The 20,705-nt window shown below is 37.5% G+C and overlaps 1 protein-coding gene across 1 annotated transcript in view; it reads right to left on the bottom strand.

The window, feature by feature from the left end:
• The window catches only part of XPOT (exportin for tRNA), a 40,742-nt gene that overhangs the window by 6,780 nt on the left and 13,257 nt on the right, over window positions 1–20,705 (bottom strand). Inside the window, exons 7-22 of the mRNA XM_040637220.1 lie at window positions 19,719–19,903; window positions 19,228–19,396; window positions 17,840–18,076; window positions 16,495–16,533; window positions 16,314–16,376; window positions 15,203–15,327; window positions 14,355–14,499; window positions 14,086–14,205; window positions 13,629–13,723; window positions 12,987–13,056; window positions 10,482–10,720; window positions 9,091–9,376; window positions 7,981–8,170; window positions 3,975–4,091; window positions 3,672–3,787; window positions 2,944–2,991 (exon numbers count right to left, since the gene is read on the bottom strand). Of these exons, the coding sequence (XP_040493154.1) occupies window positions 2,944–2,991; window positions 3,672–3,787; window positions 3,975–4,091; window positions 7,981–8,170; window positions 9,091–9,376; window positions 10,482–10,720; window positions 12,987–13,056; window positions 13,629–13,723; window positions 14,086–14,205; window positions 14,355–14,499; window positions 15,203–15,327; window positions 16,314–16,376; window positions 16,495–16,533; window positions 17,840–18,076; window positions 19,228–19,396; window positions 19,719–19,903 (2,244 nt within the window). The remainder of the gene's footprint in view (window positions 1–2,943; window positions 2,992–3,671; window positions 3,788–3,974; window positions 4,092–7,980; window positions 8,171–9,090; window positions 9,377–10,481; window positions 10,721–12,986; window positions 13,057–13,628; window positions 13,724–14,085; window positions 14,206–14,354; window positions 14,500–15,202; window positions 15,328–16,313; window positions 16,377–16,494; window positions 16,534–17,839; window positions 18,077–19,227; window positions 19,397–19,718; window positions 19,904–20,705) is intronic.

The raw sequence follows: 20,705 nt of genomic DNA, 5'->3' as shown, positions 1-20,705 counted from the left end.
GCTACAAAGGAACTTAGGATACAATTTGAAAATGGTTTTCCTATAGCAATGCATTCGAGAGGGTGGCCTAAAGTAAATGGAATAAATCCAGTACTACACACACACACACACACACACACACACACACACACACACACAAGCTATTCTCACTTTCAAACCTGAATCTGATTTAAAGATTTAATATGTGGATGACTCCAACCCCGGTCCAACTGAAAGTAACAGTTATCAAAATGAAACCATCATCACAAAAAAAAAAAAAAAAAAAAATCAATCCATCTCTCTTCAATGCACTTTTCCCTGCCTTAACAGTTGAATTTCCTGTTTAATATACTGCTGAATCAAAGAATTTTTTATGTTTCTTCCTCTACCCTGACTCCTGCTCCTCTAACCCAATGAACCTACAGCATAATTTAATGCCCTTTCAAAGGAAAGCTATTCCTAATTCAGAGGAGCTAACAATACAATGTTTGTGAAAGTTCCTCAGATCCCTTCTACATTCCTTCTCACGTTTTTTGTTTTTGCTTTTTTTTTTTTTTTGGCTGCATTTCACTGCAAAATGCAAGTTATTTAAAGTATAGCTGACTTTTCACCTTCTCTCTCCTTCTCTCCCTTTTTAAAGTAAGCTCTACACCCAACATGGGTCTTGAACTCACGACCCCAAGATCAAGAGTTGCATGCTCTACCGACTGAGCCAGCCAGGCGCCCCTCGCCGTTTTCTTCAGTGTACTCTCCTATATTTACAGCCTGTGTACTGCCCATCACCTCATATAACCCCACTGTTCTCACTTAAAAGTGGAGTGTTTTTTTTTTAAATCAGGAAAAGTAAATGTGTACCTCAAGAGGAAATCAGTCAAATGAATAAATGAGAAAACAGAACCAAGGGAAACATTTTCAAATAGAATATTGTTCGATTCAGTTCTAATTTGTGTCCAAATTAGAGCTTCCAAGAACCAAATACTTCTGAATCATAAATACTACTCTTACTGTTTCTATTCATTCTTCATCCTCCTTGATTTTCCCTTTTTTTTTTAAGACTTTATTTTTAAGTAATCTCTACACCCAATGTGGGGCTCAAACTCACAACCCCATGATTAAGAGCCACACGCTCCACCGACTAAGACAGCTAGCCCCCCTCCCCTGCCCCGACTTTCTAGCATCCTCTCTTATGACTCTGTTCTCTTAGCATTTGTACCTCTGGTTCTACTTCTAGCTTTCTCTTGACTCTTGCTTTAGCCAGGGTTTTTTCTATTCTGGTCTTAGAAAGTCTCATTCATTCCTACCACTTCGCCTTGACTACGCACTGTGGACTCCAAATCAGTATTTAGTTTTAACTGCTTCAGACCCATATTCCAACCTGCTCTCTGTGTTTCCAAGCTATCCTAAATTGTAACTGAAGTGCCCACTGACTTCCCAACTTTTCATATGTAACACAAGGCTTTTTACCACCTAATCATATTTTACTTTTTAGCTGTTACTTCTACCTCCCTACTTAGCTAAACAGGCTAATTCTCTTATTTTCTATCAAATCCACAAGGCAACGTCTTCTCTGTCCTCACATAGCTGCTTAACTTCGCCCGGAATGACAGCTCCTCCTCCTATCAGTCCAATTGTGTCTTAAGGCCTATCAAAAACCAAAACCAAAACCACTTCTTTCCTAGGGCTTTCTTAGACTGCCGTCACAGGCAAAACTGCTGCTCACCTTTAGTCTCACAGTATTACATTTAACACGGATGTATTAATTTAATGTATTCCTACTCAAGTACTTAACCCACTGAGTTATTTACACATCATGTCCCCTGATTCTAAGTCCCCAAAATTTTGGGGGACTTTTAAACTTAGTTCATCTTTATATAGCTCCCCTGCTACCCCCTCTCCCCCCGCTCAGTCCCCACATACTCTTCACCCTAGCATTGTAGGCATAGAGAAAATGCTGCAGAAATGAAAACCTTTCAAATCTGTATCAGAATAAAAAACTCAAGTTCAAATGAGGGAGTGGACTGCATGGAGACTGGTGAATACTTTTTTGGGGGGTGGGGGAAGCTGCTCTGTGGAAATGCCAGTCCTTTGTTGGCATCCTGGCTTTGAGAGAAGTTGGAGATGGGAATTTTTCTTTCTTTCTTTTTTTTTAAAGATTTAATTTATTTATTTGACAGAGATAGAGACAGCTAGTGAGAGAGGGAACACAGCAGGGGGAGTGGGAGAGGAAGAAGCAGGCTCCCAGCAGAGGAGCCTGATGTGGGGCTCGATCCCAGAACGCTGGGATCACACCCTGAGCCGAAGGCAGATGCTTAACGACTACGCCACCCAGGCGCCCTGGGAATTTTTCTTTTTAAAAAAAAATACCTGATTTTACTTTCAAAATTTTATTAATTTTTTAAGTAGGCTCCATGCCCAACATGGGGCTCAAACTCACAATCCTGAATCAAGAGTTGCGTGCTCCACTGACTGAGCCGGCCAGGCGCCCCAGTACCTGATTTTTAAATGTTCACAATCAATTCATGTTACTAAAAAATACTGTACAAGGTAAACAATTCACCAGCTGGATTTAGCCCAGAATCACTGACAATTTTACAAGTGATTAGACTGACAAGGAGAACAAAACATTCTAAGTACTGAAGCACTTATAACCATTTATAATACTAAGAATTTGGAGAAATCTGGCTGTGAAGAGCCAACTAAGTCATGAAATGTGAATCTTTTTATAATTTTTCACATTCTTTGTCAAACCAAAAACAAACATACATTTTAAACTTGTGACCTGAAACATAAAGGACAGTAAGAGATAACTGTTACTTTCATTCAACCCCTTCCTCATGTTCAACAAAGACAGAACTAAATCAACTTTTACAAAAGATACAGCAACAAGACGAGTCAAACACAATGAAAACCATAACAAATCTACATGTATGACGAACACGAAGGGGCACAGAGTGCAAGGCTTACCCGTTTGAGATGAATTGTTTTCAATGTCACCGCACACTCAGACAAAGCCTATGAAAAACAAGTGTGAGAACTTTAAAACACTCAATGTTTGGTTACTGATCTCACTTGTCTCTATTTCCCTGGCCACCGCTCATTAACGACCACTCCCAAACAAGGGACAGAGGAAGGAGAGCGACAGGCATACGGAATAAGTGGGTTGGACAGAAAAAGGAAAAAATACAAAAATGCTGTCTTAATACAGTATATCAAATCATAAAATCTAGCTTTTACTCGGTTTTGGGGAAATGAGCAAAGGGCACTGCCTGACATTAGTATTCTGAAAATGAGCTCTAGGGAAACTATCATCCAAGCAAAAGAAAGTTACTCCTAATGGTTAGGAAAAAACCATTCAGCACAAGGTTTAGAATGAGAGTAGTACGAAGTAGTAACTCAACTGAGTTTTACTGAGGGCCTGTATCATGTGCCCTTTCATGGTCCTAAAAAAAGAGGAGTTGCAGGCTGTTAAAGTTGAAGGAGCTGGATTTTATAGATTGAACTTTAGTATCAGGACTCAGTAAGAATCTACAAAAGGTCCAGAAGATATCATCAACCTTTTAAAAATGAATCCTAATTTGAAATTAATTTAAAAAATACCAGCAATGAGATTAATACGGTCAACCTGGCATTAAAGAATTGTGAGTCAGAACACACGAGATGTACAAGGTAAACAAAGGTTCCTGGGTGCTTACCAGCACTGTCTGTGCATCTGCCAGGTCAAAGGTCTGTTTTAAAGGTGCTAGGAAACATGCGGGGACAATGTGCTTATAAACAAAATCAGCAAATCCCACTGGTCCATCTTTACCTCCTGTCAAGAGAACGCAGATTTTCATCTTGTACAAAAAGAGAGTCAATTAGTTATCACTGGGGAAAGTTAACTCCCAGCTCCTTGTCTATGTTGGAGCTAGGGTTCCATTTCATCTCTAAGGGTCTTAGGAAACAGGTTGTGGAATGAAGTTTTTTGTTTTTTTGTTTTTATTTTTTAAGATCCTTACCCCAGAGTTCTACCAACTTGGAGAGGATGATAAAACATGTTTTCTGTGCAATTGGATCTGGATATTCAACTGCTCCTTGGATAACCGTAACCAGCACTCGTTCCACATTCTCTGCACCTGAAGAGAAAAAAAAACTTGGGTTTAAAGATTTATTTACTTTAGAGAGAGAGAACGTGAGTGGGAGGAGTGGGAGAATCTTCCAGTAGACTCTCCACCGAGCAGGGAACCTGACACGGGGCTCCACCCCACAACCCTGAGATCCTGACCTGAGCCAAAACCGAGTCCGACACTTAACGGACTGAGACAGACACCCAGGCGCCCTGAGCTTAATTTTAAAAAGACCTAGAAAGGCAATCTGAAGCACTTGCTTCGTTGTTTCTTTTTTTAAGATTTTATTTATTTATTTATTTGATAGAGAGAGAAGCAGACTCCCTTCTGAGCAGGGAGCCCGACACAGGGCTTGATCCCAGGACTCCAGGATCATAGACGCTTAACTGACTGAGCCACCCAGGTACCCCTCGTTGTTTCTTTTAATTTTTATTTTTGGGTAATTTAATTAACTTCTATTTTTATTTAATTTATTTAACATTTTTTAATTATTTTTTTTTTAATTTAAATTGTAGGTGTTAACATACAGTGCAACATTAGTTTCTGGAGTAGAATTCAATGATTCATCACTTACATACAACACCCAGTGCTCATCACAACTGCCCTCCTTAATACCCATCACCCATCTAGCCCATCCCCCACACACCTCCCTCCATCAACCTTGTTATTGTTGAGTCTTTTATAGCTTGTTTTGCTCTTTTTTCTTTTTCCCTATTTCCATATGTTCATATTTACTTTCTTAAATTCCATGAGTGAGATCATCAATATTCGTCTTTCTCTGCGTTATTTCACTTATCATAATACACTCTAGCTCCAAACATGTCATTGCAAACGGCAAGATTTCATTCTTTTTGATGGCTAATATTTCATTTTATTCATATGACACATCTTCTTTATCATCAGCTGATGGACACCTGGGCTCTCTCCACAGTTTGGGTGCTGTTGATAATACTGCTATAAACATCCAGGTCCAGGCATCCCTTTGAATCTGTATTTTTGTATCCTTTGGGTAAATACCTAGTAGTGCAACTGCTGGATCACAGGGCAGTTCTATTTTTAACTTGTTGAGGAACCTCCATACTCTTCTCCGGAATGGCCACACCAATATACATTCCCACTAATAGTGCAAGAGGGTTTCCCTTTCTCCACATCCTTGCCAACACCTGTTGTTTGGGTTAATTTTAGCCATCCTGACAGGTATGAGATGGTATCTCATCTGTTTTTTTTTTTTTTTTAAAGATTTTATTTATTTATGTGACAGAGAGACAGCCAGCGAGAGAGGGAACACAGCAGGGGGAGTGGGAGAGGAAGAAGCAGGCTCATAGCGGAAGAGCCTGATGTGGGACTCGATCCCGGTATGCCGGGATCACGCCCTGAGACGAAGGCAGACGCTTTAACGACTGCGCTACCCAGGCGCCCCATCTCATCTGGTTTTGATTTGCATTTCCCTGATGATGAGTGATGCTGGGCACCTTTTCATGTGTCTATAAGCCATCTGGATGTCATTTTTAGAAAAGTGTCTCTTTATGTCTTCTGCCCATTTCTTAATTGGGCTATTTGTTCTTTGGGTGTTGAGTTTGGTACGTTCTTCATAGATTTTGGATACTAGCCCTTTATCTGATAAGACATTTGCAAATATGTTCTCCCATTTTGTCGGTTGTCTTTTAGTTTTGTCAACTGTTTCCTTTGCCATGCAGAAGCTTTTTATCTTGATGAAAAGTTCCCAATAGTTCATTCTTGCTCTTGTTTCCTTGCCTGTGGTGATGTGTCTAGTAGGGAGTGGCTATGGCTGAGGTCAAAGAGGTTTCTATCTTTGTTCTCCTCCAGGATTTTGAAGATTTCCAATCTCACATTTGGGTCTTTCATCCATTTTGAATTTATTTTTGTGTATGATGTAAGAAAGTGGTCCAGTTTCATTCTTCTGCATGTGACTGTCTAGTTTTCCCAATACCGTTTGTTGAAAAGACTTTTTTTCCCATCGGATAGTCTTTCCTGGCTTTATCGAAGATCAGTCAACCATATAGTTATGGGTCCATTTTTGGGTTTTCTATTCTGTCCCACTGATCTAGGTGTCTGTTTTTATGCCGATACTATACTATCTTGATGACTGCAGCTTTGTAACATAGCTTAAAATCCAGAATTGAGATGCCTCCATCCAGTTTTTTCTTTTTCAGAACTGCTTTGGCTATTCAGGGTCTTTTGTGGTTCCATATAAATTTTAGGATTGTTTTTTCTAACGCTGTGAAAAATGCTGGTGGTATTTTGATGGGGATTGCATTAAGTATATAGATTGCTTTGGGCAATATAGGCATTTTAACAATGTTTGTTCTTCCAGTCCATGGGCATGGAATGCTTTTCCATTTCTTTGTGTCCTCTTCAATTTCTTTCATAAGTGTTTTATCATTTTCACAGTATAGATCTTTTACTTCTTTGTTAGGTTTATTCCTAGGTATCTTATTGTTTTTGATGTAATTGCAAATGGGAATGATTCCTTGATTTTTCTGCTGCTTTGTTATTGGCGTATAGAAACGCAACATATTTCTACACATTGATTTTATGTTCTGTGACTTTGCTGAATTCCTGTATGAGTTCTAGAAATTTTTTTGGTGGAGTCTTTTGGGTTTTCTACATAGAGCATCATGTTGTCTGCAAATAGTGAAAGCTTGACTTCTTCCTTGCCAATCTGGATGCCTTTTATTTTTTTTGTCATCTGATGGCTGAGGCTAAGACTTCCAGTACTACGTTAAATAGTAATGGTGAGAGTGGATATCCCTGTCTTGTTCCTGACCATAGGGGAAAAGCTCTGTCTTTCACCATCAAGGATAGTATTAAGTGTGCATATTTCGTATATGGCCTTTATGATGCTGAGGTATGTTACCTTTATCCCTACTTTGCTGAGATTTTTTTTTTTTTAAGATTTCATTTATTCATTTGAGAGAGAGAGCACAAGCAGGGGGAGAGGCAGAGAGAGAAGCAGACTCCCCGCTGAACTGGGAGCCTGACACAGGGCTCGATCCCAGGACCCGCAGATCATGACCCAAGCTGAAGGCAGACGCCCAACCATCTGAGCCACCCAGGCGCCCCTTGTTGAAGGGTTTTTATCAGGAAAAGATACTGTATTTTGTCAAATGCTTTCTCTATTGACAGGATTATACAGTTCTTATCCTCCTTTTATTAATATCACGTATCACACTGATTGACTTACAAATATTGAACCACCTCTACAACCCAGGAATAAATCCTACTTGATCGTGATGAATAATTCTTTTAAGGTACTGCTAAATTCGCTTTGCTAGTATTTTATTGAGAACTTACAGAAAATACAGATATTTATCTGTATCCATGTTCCTCAGGGATATTGGCCTATAGTTCTCCTTTTTAGTGGGGTCTTCGGTTTTGGAATCAAGGTAATACTGGCTTTGTAGAATGTGAAGTTCTCACTTCATATAGTGTAACGAGACAAAAGCATTTACAGAATTGATAAGATCCCTCAATTTTTGTTAACTGGGCTCCTAAATTTTAAGCATAAAACATTGAAAGCTAATCCCTTGTTATTTTGCCCTCTGGATTTCTTGCATAGCAAAATTCTCTATGTTGATCAATACAGTCCCATTTATTTTTTAATTTCAAAATGACAAATTGGCCCGAAAGACTCAACTGACAGGTCAATGCCGGCAAGCTGCCACCATGCTATTTACACCACTGAGGAATCAATTAAAGAATACTGCCCCAGGAAAAAGGGACTGAAGACAAATTAATTTTAAGGTCCTCTACATGAAATTGATTCCCACCTTGATAATAATGAACTGTCGCCCCAGGGGCAAACATACTTCAACTAGCTCTTGCTCATACTGACACACAACAGCAAGGCCTCAAGCAGATAATCTCGGCGCCCCACCTTGATTTGCTATGACCTCGCTCATTCCACTGCCTGTGACTGTTTGCAGGAAAGCAAAGTAACTTCTTCGCAACATTTGCTTCTCTAAAGCAGCAGACTGGTCATTTTCTTCTGCTGGTCGGAGCAATACCTCAAAAATTGCATGAAGGAGAGGCATGAACATTTGCTGTAAAAATGGAGATACCTGTATCTGAAGATAAAAGACAAAAATTACTATTCCAGAAATGTGAAAGATAAATATAAATATGAAATTTAGAAAAACACATTTTACATAAAGCCTTTATCCAGAGTTTCTATTTAGGATATATATTTACATAATTCTGTTGGCAAATATCAATATTAGGACAAAAATCTGTATTAAAGTATATACATTATTGAAATCTTCAAAATTGTTAAGTTCAACTCATTTCCTATAGTTCAAGATTCAGGTTAAAATAATAGGGATTCAGATACATTTCACAATCAAATATCACCATAGAATATTTTCAAATTTAAATTATCAAGAAATGAATTCTATTGTTAAATTATAAGTAGAATTTATAGGATTGGGCTCTCAAGGCTTTATGTGACTTGATGCAAATTGCTTCAATTTCTTTGTCTATTAAATACAACAGTTATCTCTAGGGCTGTTAGGAGGATCGAATGAATTAATGTGCAAAAAAAAGGGTGGAGAACGGACTTTGAACGGAAAGCACTATGTGTTAGCCATTTTTATTAGCCAGCTGATACTTGGTTTACATTTCCTTGTACAAGAAAACTGACTTTAAACTCCTGCCTGGGCACCCAAGTTACAAGCTTTTATTTACCTCCAGACATTTTAGTACTCAATGCTGTTTTCATTTGCTTTTCTAAAATAGCAGACTCTTTTCTTTTGCACAGAACAGGTAAGATTTGTTTTTATGAAAACATCCATTAAGCATGACCTATGTGTCAGGCAGTATGCCAGACACTGGAGGTGACAACAATATCTACGGTCCATGCCCTCAAGTGACTTCTATTAAAAAAAAACAAAACAGAACAAAACCAAGGGCAAATGCCAAAATGTACCTAAGATCAACATATCTCATTTGTAAGTCAGGAAATTCTCTGAGCCCTAAAGGTCTGTGGTACCTTAAATTTGGCTGTGATCTGGTTGATAAGAGGAATGAACTCCTGGAGGTCTTTTGCTTCACAATCTTTGAGCATGTGTTCTGAGGCAGATGGGATGAATGGAAGAACTTCTTCCTCTAGGCAAATAATCATCCGATGAAGGAAAGTACGAACTCCACTTCTGAGAATATCCTTTTGCAAGGGACAACTGAGGGCTGGCAAGAACGTCTGTAAACAGTCCAGATAAACTTCGGAACAGCCACACTGTTTCACGGTCTGCTTGTTGCTGAAAGCTTTGCTGGTTCGGCTACACAAGCAAAATCAGGCAACTTGTTTTAACTTTATGCTTTAATAAAAGTTTTATGGAGTAATGAAAAATAATGCACAACCAATTACACAACTGATACTTATTTTCTGTCACAACTGCTTGTATCTTTAGCCAAGATGGTTATTTGTATACTACTGCTTCCAGTTGCCATTCCAGAAAGGGTTCAAATTAAATGAATGGGAGGTAATGAATATAAGCCTTCAAATGAGAACCCACCTAGATGTTTTACTAAAATCCTACTGATAAAGTATGCAGAGAAGAGGGGGGAAAAAAAACCAACCCCACTACTATGACTGGGCTGTACTAGACAATCTGCAAACTACTGATTTAAATTTAGAAAACAATCTTTAGAACCAAGTTATTTCCGCAGCCTAACATGAGCTTTTGCACTGGAGTACTGCGCAGTGCAATTTCTCTGTGCAGCTTCTTATTAGCAATCACGACAACGTTCACACTGTTACGGTGTGCCAATAACATGTATGGGCAGAGAGAAAGAAAAGGCAGGTTGGGCAGTCCTCAGGACACAATGAGAGAGCTAAAAAGAAGCCTCAAAACTGATCCAAGATGTCCCAATATGTCACTGTTATGTAAACTCTTCAGCCAGGGACGCCTCGGTGGCGCAGTTGGTTAAGCATCTGCCTTTGGCTCAGGTCATGATCCCAGAGTCCTGGGATTAAGCCCTGCATCGGGTCCTTGCTCGACGGGGAGCCTGCTTCTCCCTCTGCTCGCCGCTCCCCCTGGTTGTGCTCTCTGACAGATAAATAAATACAATCTTTTGAAAAACAAAACCAAAAAACTCTTCAGCTAAATCCCCCTAAATACACGATCAATTTATACTCAAGAAGTCAGAGGAGTTAAGGATTTAGACAGCTGTCATACCAGAAACGCAGAATGTTATGTGATATATTCCCTTCTTCAGCTAAATCATCTAATTCACTGGATTTAGAGAAGAAGGGTTTAGATAATTCTCTCGACAATTCAGTTTTCAAAACATGGATGTGTGTGCCCAATTCTAAAAGATCCAAGTAAATGGTTCTGTGTCTACAGACACTCCATTTACAGTTTTGATTCTAATTACACTCACCTGGCAAATCCAACAGCATGGTTCAGACAATCTGCTAGTGATGCCTGTCTTTCTTCATCTTGTGCCAGCATCAATTTTTCTAACAGAATTTTAAACTTCTCCATTAGTGGGGTTAATAGATTTCTCATTAAGGCCTGTTTCCGTTCAGCTGGATATTCACTATTAACAATCAGCACTCCGGCTGTCTCATAAATAAACAGTTGATCATCGCTGCTCAACAAAGACTGGTAACCATTCTCCTAGAAAGAAATTTAGTCCTCTTGGTGTTTATCATTGTTCATTCAGTCCCTCTCATTTAAGCACAGTAAGTCCAACAGACATAAGAGATAAAATCACATCAACTCATTATTAAAAAGTAGATCAAGTACTTAAAAAAACAAATTTTCTCCTAGGACCATATAATGGAAAGAAAACTGAATTCGAGGTCAAAAGGTCATGGGCTTAATTCTACCCTTGATAAAACTTTGCAAATTACCATAGAAATTACCATATCCTAATTTTAGTTAGCCTTCTAACTTGTTTTCTTTTGTAAAAATCTTATTTGTACAACTGTTATGAGACTAAAAATGAGATGTACAAAGGTGCTTTGAGGGGCGCCTGGGTGGCTCAGTTGGTTAAGCGTCTGCCTTCGGCTCGGGTCGTGATCTCAGGGTCCTGGGATCAAGCCCCACGTCGGGCTCCCTTCTCAGCATGGGAGTCTGCTTCTCTCTCTCCTTGCTCATGCTCGCTCTCTCTCAAATAAATAAAATCTTTAAAAAAAAGAACTAACAATAAAAACCACACAATAAATCCACACACACACACACAGCAAGTTTTCCTTTAAAACGTTAGAAAATAAGACTGCAAATAAAGAAATAGCTCTCATTTAAGCACAAGTAAATATCTCACATACTGGTAAATTCCTGTTAATGAGTTTTATTATTTTTTACATATATATATATATTTTTTTTTTTAAGAAAGAGAATCTTGGGGTGCCTGGGTGGCACAGTGGTTAAGCGTCTGCCTTCGGCTCAGGGCGTGATCCCGGCGTTCTGGGATCGAGCCCCACATCAGGCTCCTCTGCTGTGAGCCTGCTTCTTCCTCTCCCACTCCCCCTGCTTGTGTTCCCTCTCTCGCTGGCTGTCTCTATCTCTGTCAAATAAATAAATAAAATCTTAAAAAAAAAAAAATTACATAAAAATCTAGACCGATGGACGTCTGGGTGGCTCAGTTGGTTAAGCGTCTGCCTTCAGCTCAGGTCATGATCCCTGGTTCCTGGGATCAAGTCCCACATCATGCTCCTTGCTTGGTGGGGAGACAGCTTCTGTCTGCCGCTCCCCCTACTTGTGCCCTGACAAATAAATAAATAAAATCTTAAAAAAAAAAAAAAATCCAGACTTAAGTAGTGCCTGGGTGGCTCAGATGGTCAAGCATCTGCTTTCTGCTGGGTCATGATCTCCAGGTCCTGGGATAGAGCCCCATGTCAGTCTCCCAGCCTGGCAGGGAGTCTGCTTCTCCCTCTGCCTCTCCCCCTGCTCATGCTCTATCTTTCTGTCTCAAATGAATAAATAATCTTATTATTATTATCTTTAAAATAATTTAATTTAACCACATAATTCATGGGTAATCTTTCATGCAGTGAAATTATGTAACCACCATACTCTAAATACTGCTATTTACTTAAAAGAACAGAAGTATTTTCTATTCTATCTAGAAATTATTTCTAGATAGAAGTATTTCTATTTCTATCTAGAAATGTTTAACATTTCTCAAGTGGCTGCTCTGGTAGCAACTTTCATCGAAATGAGTCAATGTCAGTGTACAAAAACACACAGCAGTCAAAACATAGTTACAAAGTATCTCAGCTTAATTATTTCTTGTGAAATGAATACCAAAATATCAACCAGCATGTAAACTTTACCCAAAGCCTTAAATTACCCCCAAAAGTCAATCCAATGGTAGCAGTCACTTAGAATGGCTAATATGATCTTATACTAAACAGGAAATAATTTAGAAATTGAATTTTTCCCTTCTCTATAAAATACTTCAACATTCAACAGAGAGAGCAGACCATATCTCACTCTGCTAAATTTATCAGTCAACTCTTTTCCATTTCTATTCTTTTTATTTTTTATGATTTATTTATTTATTTTGGTGGGGGAACAGAGAGGGAGGGAGAGAGAAGCTCAAGCAAACTCTGTGCTGAGTGAAGAGCCTGACGGAGGGCTCGATCCCACAAACCTGAGATCATGACCCAAGCAAAAACCACGTGTTGGACGCGTAAGTGACTGTGTCACTCAGGTGCCCCTCCGTTTTTATTAATTCTATTACTACACTTTGTTTGCTAGTATCAACAGAATTTTAGTAAACAGAAATAACTAATCCTTGTACACAACCTCTCATCCCTGCCACCACCACCCTCCATTAAGAAAACTGCCCACAAGGCATTAGCATCGAAGGCTAAAGGCATGTGTGGCATCAAAGATACTTGGGGAAAATCTGTAATTTGGAAAGATAAATACTTACAGGTGGAGAAAGCTCTAGTAAATCTTGTATCCTATTCAGAATATCCTCAATGAAAGGATTCATTTGTTTACTGAATAAAGGCAAAAAAGAAAAATCACAATTATATAAACCATCGCACTCAAAATACCAAATTCCTTTTTAAAAAGAATGAAACTAAAAAAAAAAGTTCAATTCTAAGCTAGTCAGATGTGATCATTAAGACAAGCTAGGATTTTTAAAAAATTACAACCTTATATGCCTTATAAGGTAGTTCTCATACCAGAAAATGGTACTAGTAAAAAACAATACAAAACAGAAAGGTCAAAAAGTTTATTTTCAAGAAATACATTCTTTAGAATTTCAAAGAAGTCACAGAGTAATCTACAGCAATAAAACTGTCGGTTAAATAAATAACTAATGTCATTAGTGATGACAGGGGTTATATATAAAAGTATGCAAGCAAACCATTTTGCAGTGATGAATCTGGCTACTGAACAGTAAGTCATTAGCATTATGATATCAAAAAAGAAAACTTGATTAAAAAAAAAAGCCTTAGGACAAAAACTGAATCTACCAGAGGCTTTCAGAAAATAATTTATAGGGTCTCATTTTAACAATCTTAAAAACAAAAAGTAAACATAACAGCTGACATTTAGTACTTACTTCAGAGATTTGACAAATCTGGAAAACAGGTAAGCAGTTCTGCTCCGTACTTTTGCACTAGAATGCCGCAGACCCCTATGATCTAAGAAAGCCATCTAAAGAAACAGAGACACTTTTACTATTTCTACACTTACTTAAAATTTTTATTGGTATCATCACAATATATTTTTGTTCGGATCAAATTTTACTTCTTAGCTCCTGGAAGGCAGGAACCAGGTATATATAACAAGGAATCCTTGAGGACACCAACAGGCCCTTGAGGACTTGTTTTAGATGACTGATTAAGCCAGACACTGTCCATTTTAAAGAAAGAGAGGAGAGGTTGGTGTCAGTATAGTCAAGTTTCTGAGAACTTTTGGCTCTGGGAAAAGTTATAAAGACAGAATCCTATCTGCTCATTAGCTGAAATACCTGGAAAAAAAAAGATCCCAGATACGGAGAATGAATGTATACTTACTAGTACACATGGAATGTGTTGAGGTTCAACTGTGAAAAACTTTTCGTATCTAACAACGGTTTCGAAGAACTCCAATGTCACAGATGTATGCTGATAAGAACTAACTCCTGATGTTACCAACTGGGCAGGAAAAAGTTAAGAAATCTGTCCTTATTCATTGTAACATCAAAATGCCCCAGAATTAACAGATACTAAATTAAGGAACTCCCACCAGCTTAAAGTGAAAACAGAAAATTATGTTCAAAATAAATTATCTGTAGTATACTTACAGTTCGCATCATATCCTGCAAAGCACTAGCTTTTGAAACATCACCTGAGAAGTGAGCACCATGAGATACTGGAAGAGCTTCTGCCAACATATACAGCAATCTTATTGCTACTTCAACTTCCATAAAACGTGTAGTCTGCCAATTCCTACCAAAAGAGAGTATGTATGTGAGACCTGAATAGAAACATTTTATATAATACCAACAAAAGCCTCTTTAATTATTAAGAAGTCACAGCAATTATTAATTTGAACAGGCAACAAAATTTACATAATAAAATTAGAAATAACTGATGTAACCCACTTCATTGTTTACATTCCAAAGAGCAGTATTTCCCCACAAGGGTCATGATAAATGGGGACAACATTAATATGGATGGAGCTATAGTGTATTATGCTAAGGGAAAGAAGCCAGTCAGAGAACAACAAATACCCTATGTTTCACTCATATGTGGAATTTAAGAAACAAAACAGAGGAACCAAGAGGAAAAACAGACAAACCAAAACACAGACTCTTAATGACAGAGAACAGATGGTTACCACAGGGGACGTAAGTGGGGCGATGAGTGAAATAGGTGACGGGGATTAAGAGTACACTTATGATAAGCAATAAACGATGTATAAAATTGTTGAATCACTATATTGTACACCTGAAACGAATATTAACACTTTATGTTAACTACACTGAAATTAAAAAAAAGATAAATGGAGACAAGTGCATTGCTTCAGAGATCCATGTAAGATCTTAATAAGTAACAAAGATTAGTAAGTTATATGAATCATTTATTGTAGACCATTATCACAGAGAAAAGGAAAGCGGTAGACTCATGACAAAAACAGTAACAAACTTACTGCAGTGTAGAACTGAAAACTCTGCGCACAGAAGCCAGCAGTAACTCTGGTGAAACTTGAGCAAGCCTGTCCAACAATAACTTCAGTTGTTTTCTATATTCTACAAACATGGCTTCATCTTCACCCTAAGATATATTTTTAAATTCTTATTTTAAAACTTAAAAGACCATAAAAAATTTATGTAAATGGTTAGTTCTCATATAGTTTCCTGCATTTCTAAATTTAGTATGTATTTTTATTTTTTCATTAACATTTATTTACACAGGACAACTTACTATGTTTAGTAGCCTTTCCTGTCCTGCCCACAAATAAGCATTTCTAAACACAGCCCTAGATCTCAAAAGCCTAGAGACAGAAACAGTATAGGCAGGGGGTTAAGGACAAGAATCTAGAGCCAGAATGGGTTCATGCTGGGCTTTATGCGAACTTCACCACTTTATTCATACTCCTCGTATCTTGTAATACCCTATGAATGAAGATAGATATATATATATATATATATATCAAGCCTGGCTCTTTGTAATTGCATAATGTGTTGGTTATCATCACTGTTATGTTTTTACAGTCCAAAGTTTTTGAATCCAAAGTTCAGGTGGGGAACTGAACTCTCAGCACGGTGCAAAACAGTATAAGTGATGCCTGAGTTGATAGAAAGCAGCTGATGATCCTTGTGCCTGAGGGTAAACTGACTCGCTAGCAACCCTGGACAAGACTTACGAATGGAACTAGTCCAGAGAGTAAAGTGACTCATTCCCACTCTCCCACAGACACTTATGATCTGAGGTCCACTGACCAGGCCTCGACTCATCACTCTTATTAAATACAAAGTGAGATATGATCACCAATGATACTGTCAATATTTTACAAAGCTCAATGCTACAAAGTGCTTTAAGAAGGGACAAAACACCAAAAAGGTATTTTTTGAAGGTACTGTGAAGGCTTATGAAGCTTCTACTCATTTCACCTAAGGTTGAAGTCAATGATAAACAAGAGTGATTGTTAAAATACTTCTTATTTTAAAGGACTCTAAAATAATCAAAACTTAAAATGTTAACTTGAGGTAAGTAAATAATGAATTAAAACAGATTTCTCCCTAATGTAAAATTCTTACCTCATTTTCAAAGTTATATTCTTCATCATAAGTCAGTTTTTTCATAACGGCCAACATGATTGCCTAAAATTAAGAATAAAATGTCTTTTGTCAGTTTCCTTTAATTTGATATACTTTGAAATTAAGCTATATTTCAAGAAAGACAGCAGATATCAGTTTATAGGCAAAAGAAGTCAATTACCTCTACGTTAGCTTTTTGCTGATCCGAGAGCACTGGAAGCTGTTAAAAAGTAAGCAATAATTTATTAGGTTTCCTAAAGTTACACTCGCTTATCAAAACAGTTTTCTTTTCTAAGACTTTATTTATTTGAGAGGGAGCACAAGCGGGGTGTGGGAGGAGGGAGAGGGAGAAGCAGACTACCCGCTGAGCAGGGAGCCTGACTCCGGGCTCAATCCCAAGACCCCAGGATCATGACCTGAGCCCAAGGCAGACTCTTAACTACGTGAGTCACCCAGGCACTCATCAAAATATTTTTCTAATCAATTAAGATCTTTTAAACATGCACACAACTTCCGTGGAGGGAGGTTTGGCAGTACCGTTCTATATTTCAAATGCACCTAATCTAAGACCTAGCAATTCCTACTAAATAACTTGACACGTAGATGAAGTTCAACTTTAAGGATATTTATAATATATTCACCAAAGAAGTTTATAGGACAGTAAAATATGGTCTTCCCTTGTTTTCAAACAAGGCAAAAAAAGCTAGAGGTCTGTTAAGAGGTACACAGTGGGATTACCAGGAGTCATTTTTACTTTCTTCATATCTTTCCCATTACTTAAAATTTCTTAAGGTACGTAGGCTGACATGTGTTACATTTATAATAATACAGAAGCTAATATTTTAAGCTTGACTTAACTAATCAAATGTAAGAAATAGGAATGGTTTTGTCAGCTAATGACATAATGGGAAATTACTAATTTTTAAAAGGCTACCCGCCATAATATGGAGACTACTACCGTCCACTTTTTAAGTTCTTACTGGAAGCAACTCTGCAAAGGAAAATTTTTAACTTTAAAAAACTGTTTATAAGAAATGATGTATATGTAATTTAAATAATGAAAAATGTTCAACAAAATTTCTACTATATTTGAAATAAACACAGGGGCGCCTGGGTGGCTCAGTCGGTTAAGTATCTGACTCTTGATCTCGGCTCAGGTCTTGATTTCTGGGTCATGAGTTCAAGGCCTGTGCTGGGCTTCATGCTGGGTGTGGAGCCTACTTAATGAAAAAAGAAAAGGAAAGAAAAAAATAAACACAGATTCAAAATGAAAAAATAACCTAAACCTGTAGCTAATTCGAAGCTTGTTAAATTCTAGTGAATTTTAGAACTGGCTATTCCCACTTTCTGGCTAAGAAGCTGAGTTGGGGGCAAGGGAAAGATGGACATACGTTAATATTTAACAATAAATATCATTAGCTAGTAAATTATGGGTATTTTCTTCTTTCATTTTTCCTGTATTTTACAGTTCTCTATGGCTCATCTCTATTATCTACTGGGTAAAAAAGATTAAAACAAGGACTCACCTGTTTCAAAATATGAAGATAATCGTAACAAAATCCAATAATGTTAGAAGAGATGTCATCATCCTCATGAATTAGTAGCTGCAGCATCAGCGCCACTTTTGTTTCGATAGCTTGTAGTGCCTCTTGAGCATTCTTGATATCCCCATTCTTAATTAATTTAGTCCAACTAACTATCAATGACTGTCCCATTCCATTTACCAGCTTAGAAAATCTGGCTAGAAAGTCAACATCTTCTTCCTATTAAGCCATCGAAAGAGACCTCAATTTAAAACCACCCACATAAAAAACAATAACAACAAACAAAAAAACCACCCACATAAGAAGAAAAGCTCTAAACTTCAGTACGAATCAAGTGCCAATTATAAAATCCAATTCTGAACATTAGACATTTAGCCATTCTACCACCTTGACTGAAAAATTTCCAGAATTTGAATCCTACTATTATTAACCACTTGTACTCTTTCAAGCAACTTTTAATGGTTACAGACCTGCAGATATTGCCAATCTCATAAAAGCTTAAAAAAATATCTGTGGTTTCAAAGCCTTCCTTCTAAACTGCTCAAGTTAGTAAATATGATATGTAACAACTTATAACAGTCCTTTCTGAAACTATTTAATTTGAGCCTTAACTACGCTGCAAGAGAGAGAACTGCTGTTACAACTACCTGCCTAAGGTCAGACCAGTGTGAGAGTCAGAACTCAACCTTCAGATTGTTTTCATTCATTATCCTTAGGATGTTCTCCTATAGAAAGAGATACTACCTTCACCATTTTAGGTCTTTTACCACAGACTAAGTAAGACAATTACTAGCAATGTAAGAAAACACTAATATTCTTCTGTCAGCAAGGACAACACTAGAGCTGTATTACTGACCTAACAGCAAAACAAAGATTTCTTAGTAATTTTTTTTATCACTGTCATGGGTAAAAAAAAAAAAAATCTTCAAATTCTGTTTGTAAATTACTTACCACATTCACTCTGTTGGGGCTAAACTCCAACAGCTCAAATGAATAACAATTCAAAAGTATGGTGAAAACGTAACCTTTGTAACTAAATCTAGATTTGGTCAAAACATATATAGTATAGTTCCTTGCTACTTAAAGTATAGACCAGTAGTAGTATCAGAATCAACTCGAAGTTTGTTAGAAATGCACAACTGCAGGTACTATCCCAGATCTTCAACTTTAAGAAATGGTATAACCTACTGTCCAGGCCAATGCTACAGATAACATTATGGCTTTCTGGATACAATGTTTCCTTACAGTCAAGGAGAGTTTACAATATTAAAAAAAAAAAAAAAAAGTAAAGAAAAGGAAAGCATATTTAAATTAGTACCTGTCCTACTTTGTTCTACAATTCTCAAAACTTCATACATAAATTTACTGACCTGGTCAATGCTGAAAAACCCAGCAGACTGTAACACTTGACACAAAGATTCTACTAGTTTCATTTTATCAACAGGATCCATTCCTTTATTTACAATTTCAAATAAACAGTCACATGCTTCTTCCCGTAGAACTTCTATTGACATATGACCTAGCAGCATATTTATAAACCTAGCAATAGGAGGAAAAAAAAGTTACAATGTTTTCAAACTCATTAGTTTTATATACTGTACTTTGTAGGTTTCTTTCTTTTTTTTTTTTTTTAAAGATTTTATTTATTTATTTGACAGAGAGACAGCCAGCGAGAGAGGAAACACAAGCAGGGGGAGTGGGAGAGGAAGAAGCAGCCTCCCAGCAGAGGAGCCTGATGTGGGGCTCGATCCCAGAATGCCAGGATCACGCCCTGAGCTGAAGGCAGATGCCTAATGACTGAGCCACCCAGGCGCCCCTGTACTTTATAGGTTTCTATCTTTAAAACTATAAGCATACTTACCTATCATTGGCTATAAGGGATAAGTCTATCCACGAGACATAAGCCCCAACTACTTCAAGGCACTGACATGTCACTTCTGAATTAGTATACTGGTAATTTTGTAAAATTTGGTACCATGATTCCACCAAGTTTGGAATGCACTGCTCCCTCATGGTATCTTTTATTAGAGTATTCCTACGGGCCTCCTAAAAAACAAAAGAAAACAAAACACCTTATGTGCAAAGTAGATTATCGCACTAACTTTTGACATCTGACTAGTTGCACACAGTAATTTCCTCACAATTAAACTTCTAGACTTGTTAACACATTCCCTGCCACTATTTCCTACTTATCAACTCTAAAATCATTTCCTGTGATTCTTTTAATTTCCTTTTTCCATTGTATTCCTCAGAGCCAGATTTAATTTCTTATTAAACACAAACTATAAATAAGCATTAGTTAGAAATCTAAAGCACATGATAAAAGGTACTTCTCAATATTATGCAAACATGCTATTTATTTTTTAAAGATTTTATTTATTTATTGGACAGAGAGAGACACAGCCAAAGAGGGAACACCACCAGGGGGAGTGGAGAGGAAGAAGCAGACTTCCCACTGGGCAGGGAGCCTGATGCGGGGCTTGATCCCAGGACCCTGGGATCATGACCTGAGCTGAAAGCAGACGTTTAATGACTGAGCCACCCAGGTGCCCCGCAAACATGATATTTAAACTACTTAAGGGAATGGAAATTTGTTTTTAATTAAAAGAAATTTTTTTGAGTATAGTGGACACAAGACATCACATTAATTTCAGGTATACAACACAGTGAATCAGCATCTCTATAAATTCTGCAAGAATAGCGATGATTTTTTATTTTTTAAGAGATTTTAAGTAATCTCTATACCCAACGTGGGGCTCAAACAACCCCAAGGTCAAGAGCCACGTGTTCCACCGACTGAGCCAGCTACACGCTCCAAGAATGGCAATAATTTTTTTTTTTTTTTTTT

Source organism: Ursus maritimus, unplaced genomic scaffold (genome assembly GCF_017311325.1).
Source record: "Ursus maritimus isolate PB19 unplaced genomic scaffold, ASM1731132v1 scaffold_21, whole genome shotgun sequence".
NCBI classification, from domain to species: domain Eukaryota; kingdom Metazoa; phylum Chordata; class Mammalia; order Carnivora; family Ursidae; genus Ursus; species Ursus maritimus.
This window is presented reverse-complemented; position numbering and strand designations above follow the sequence as displayed.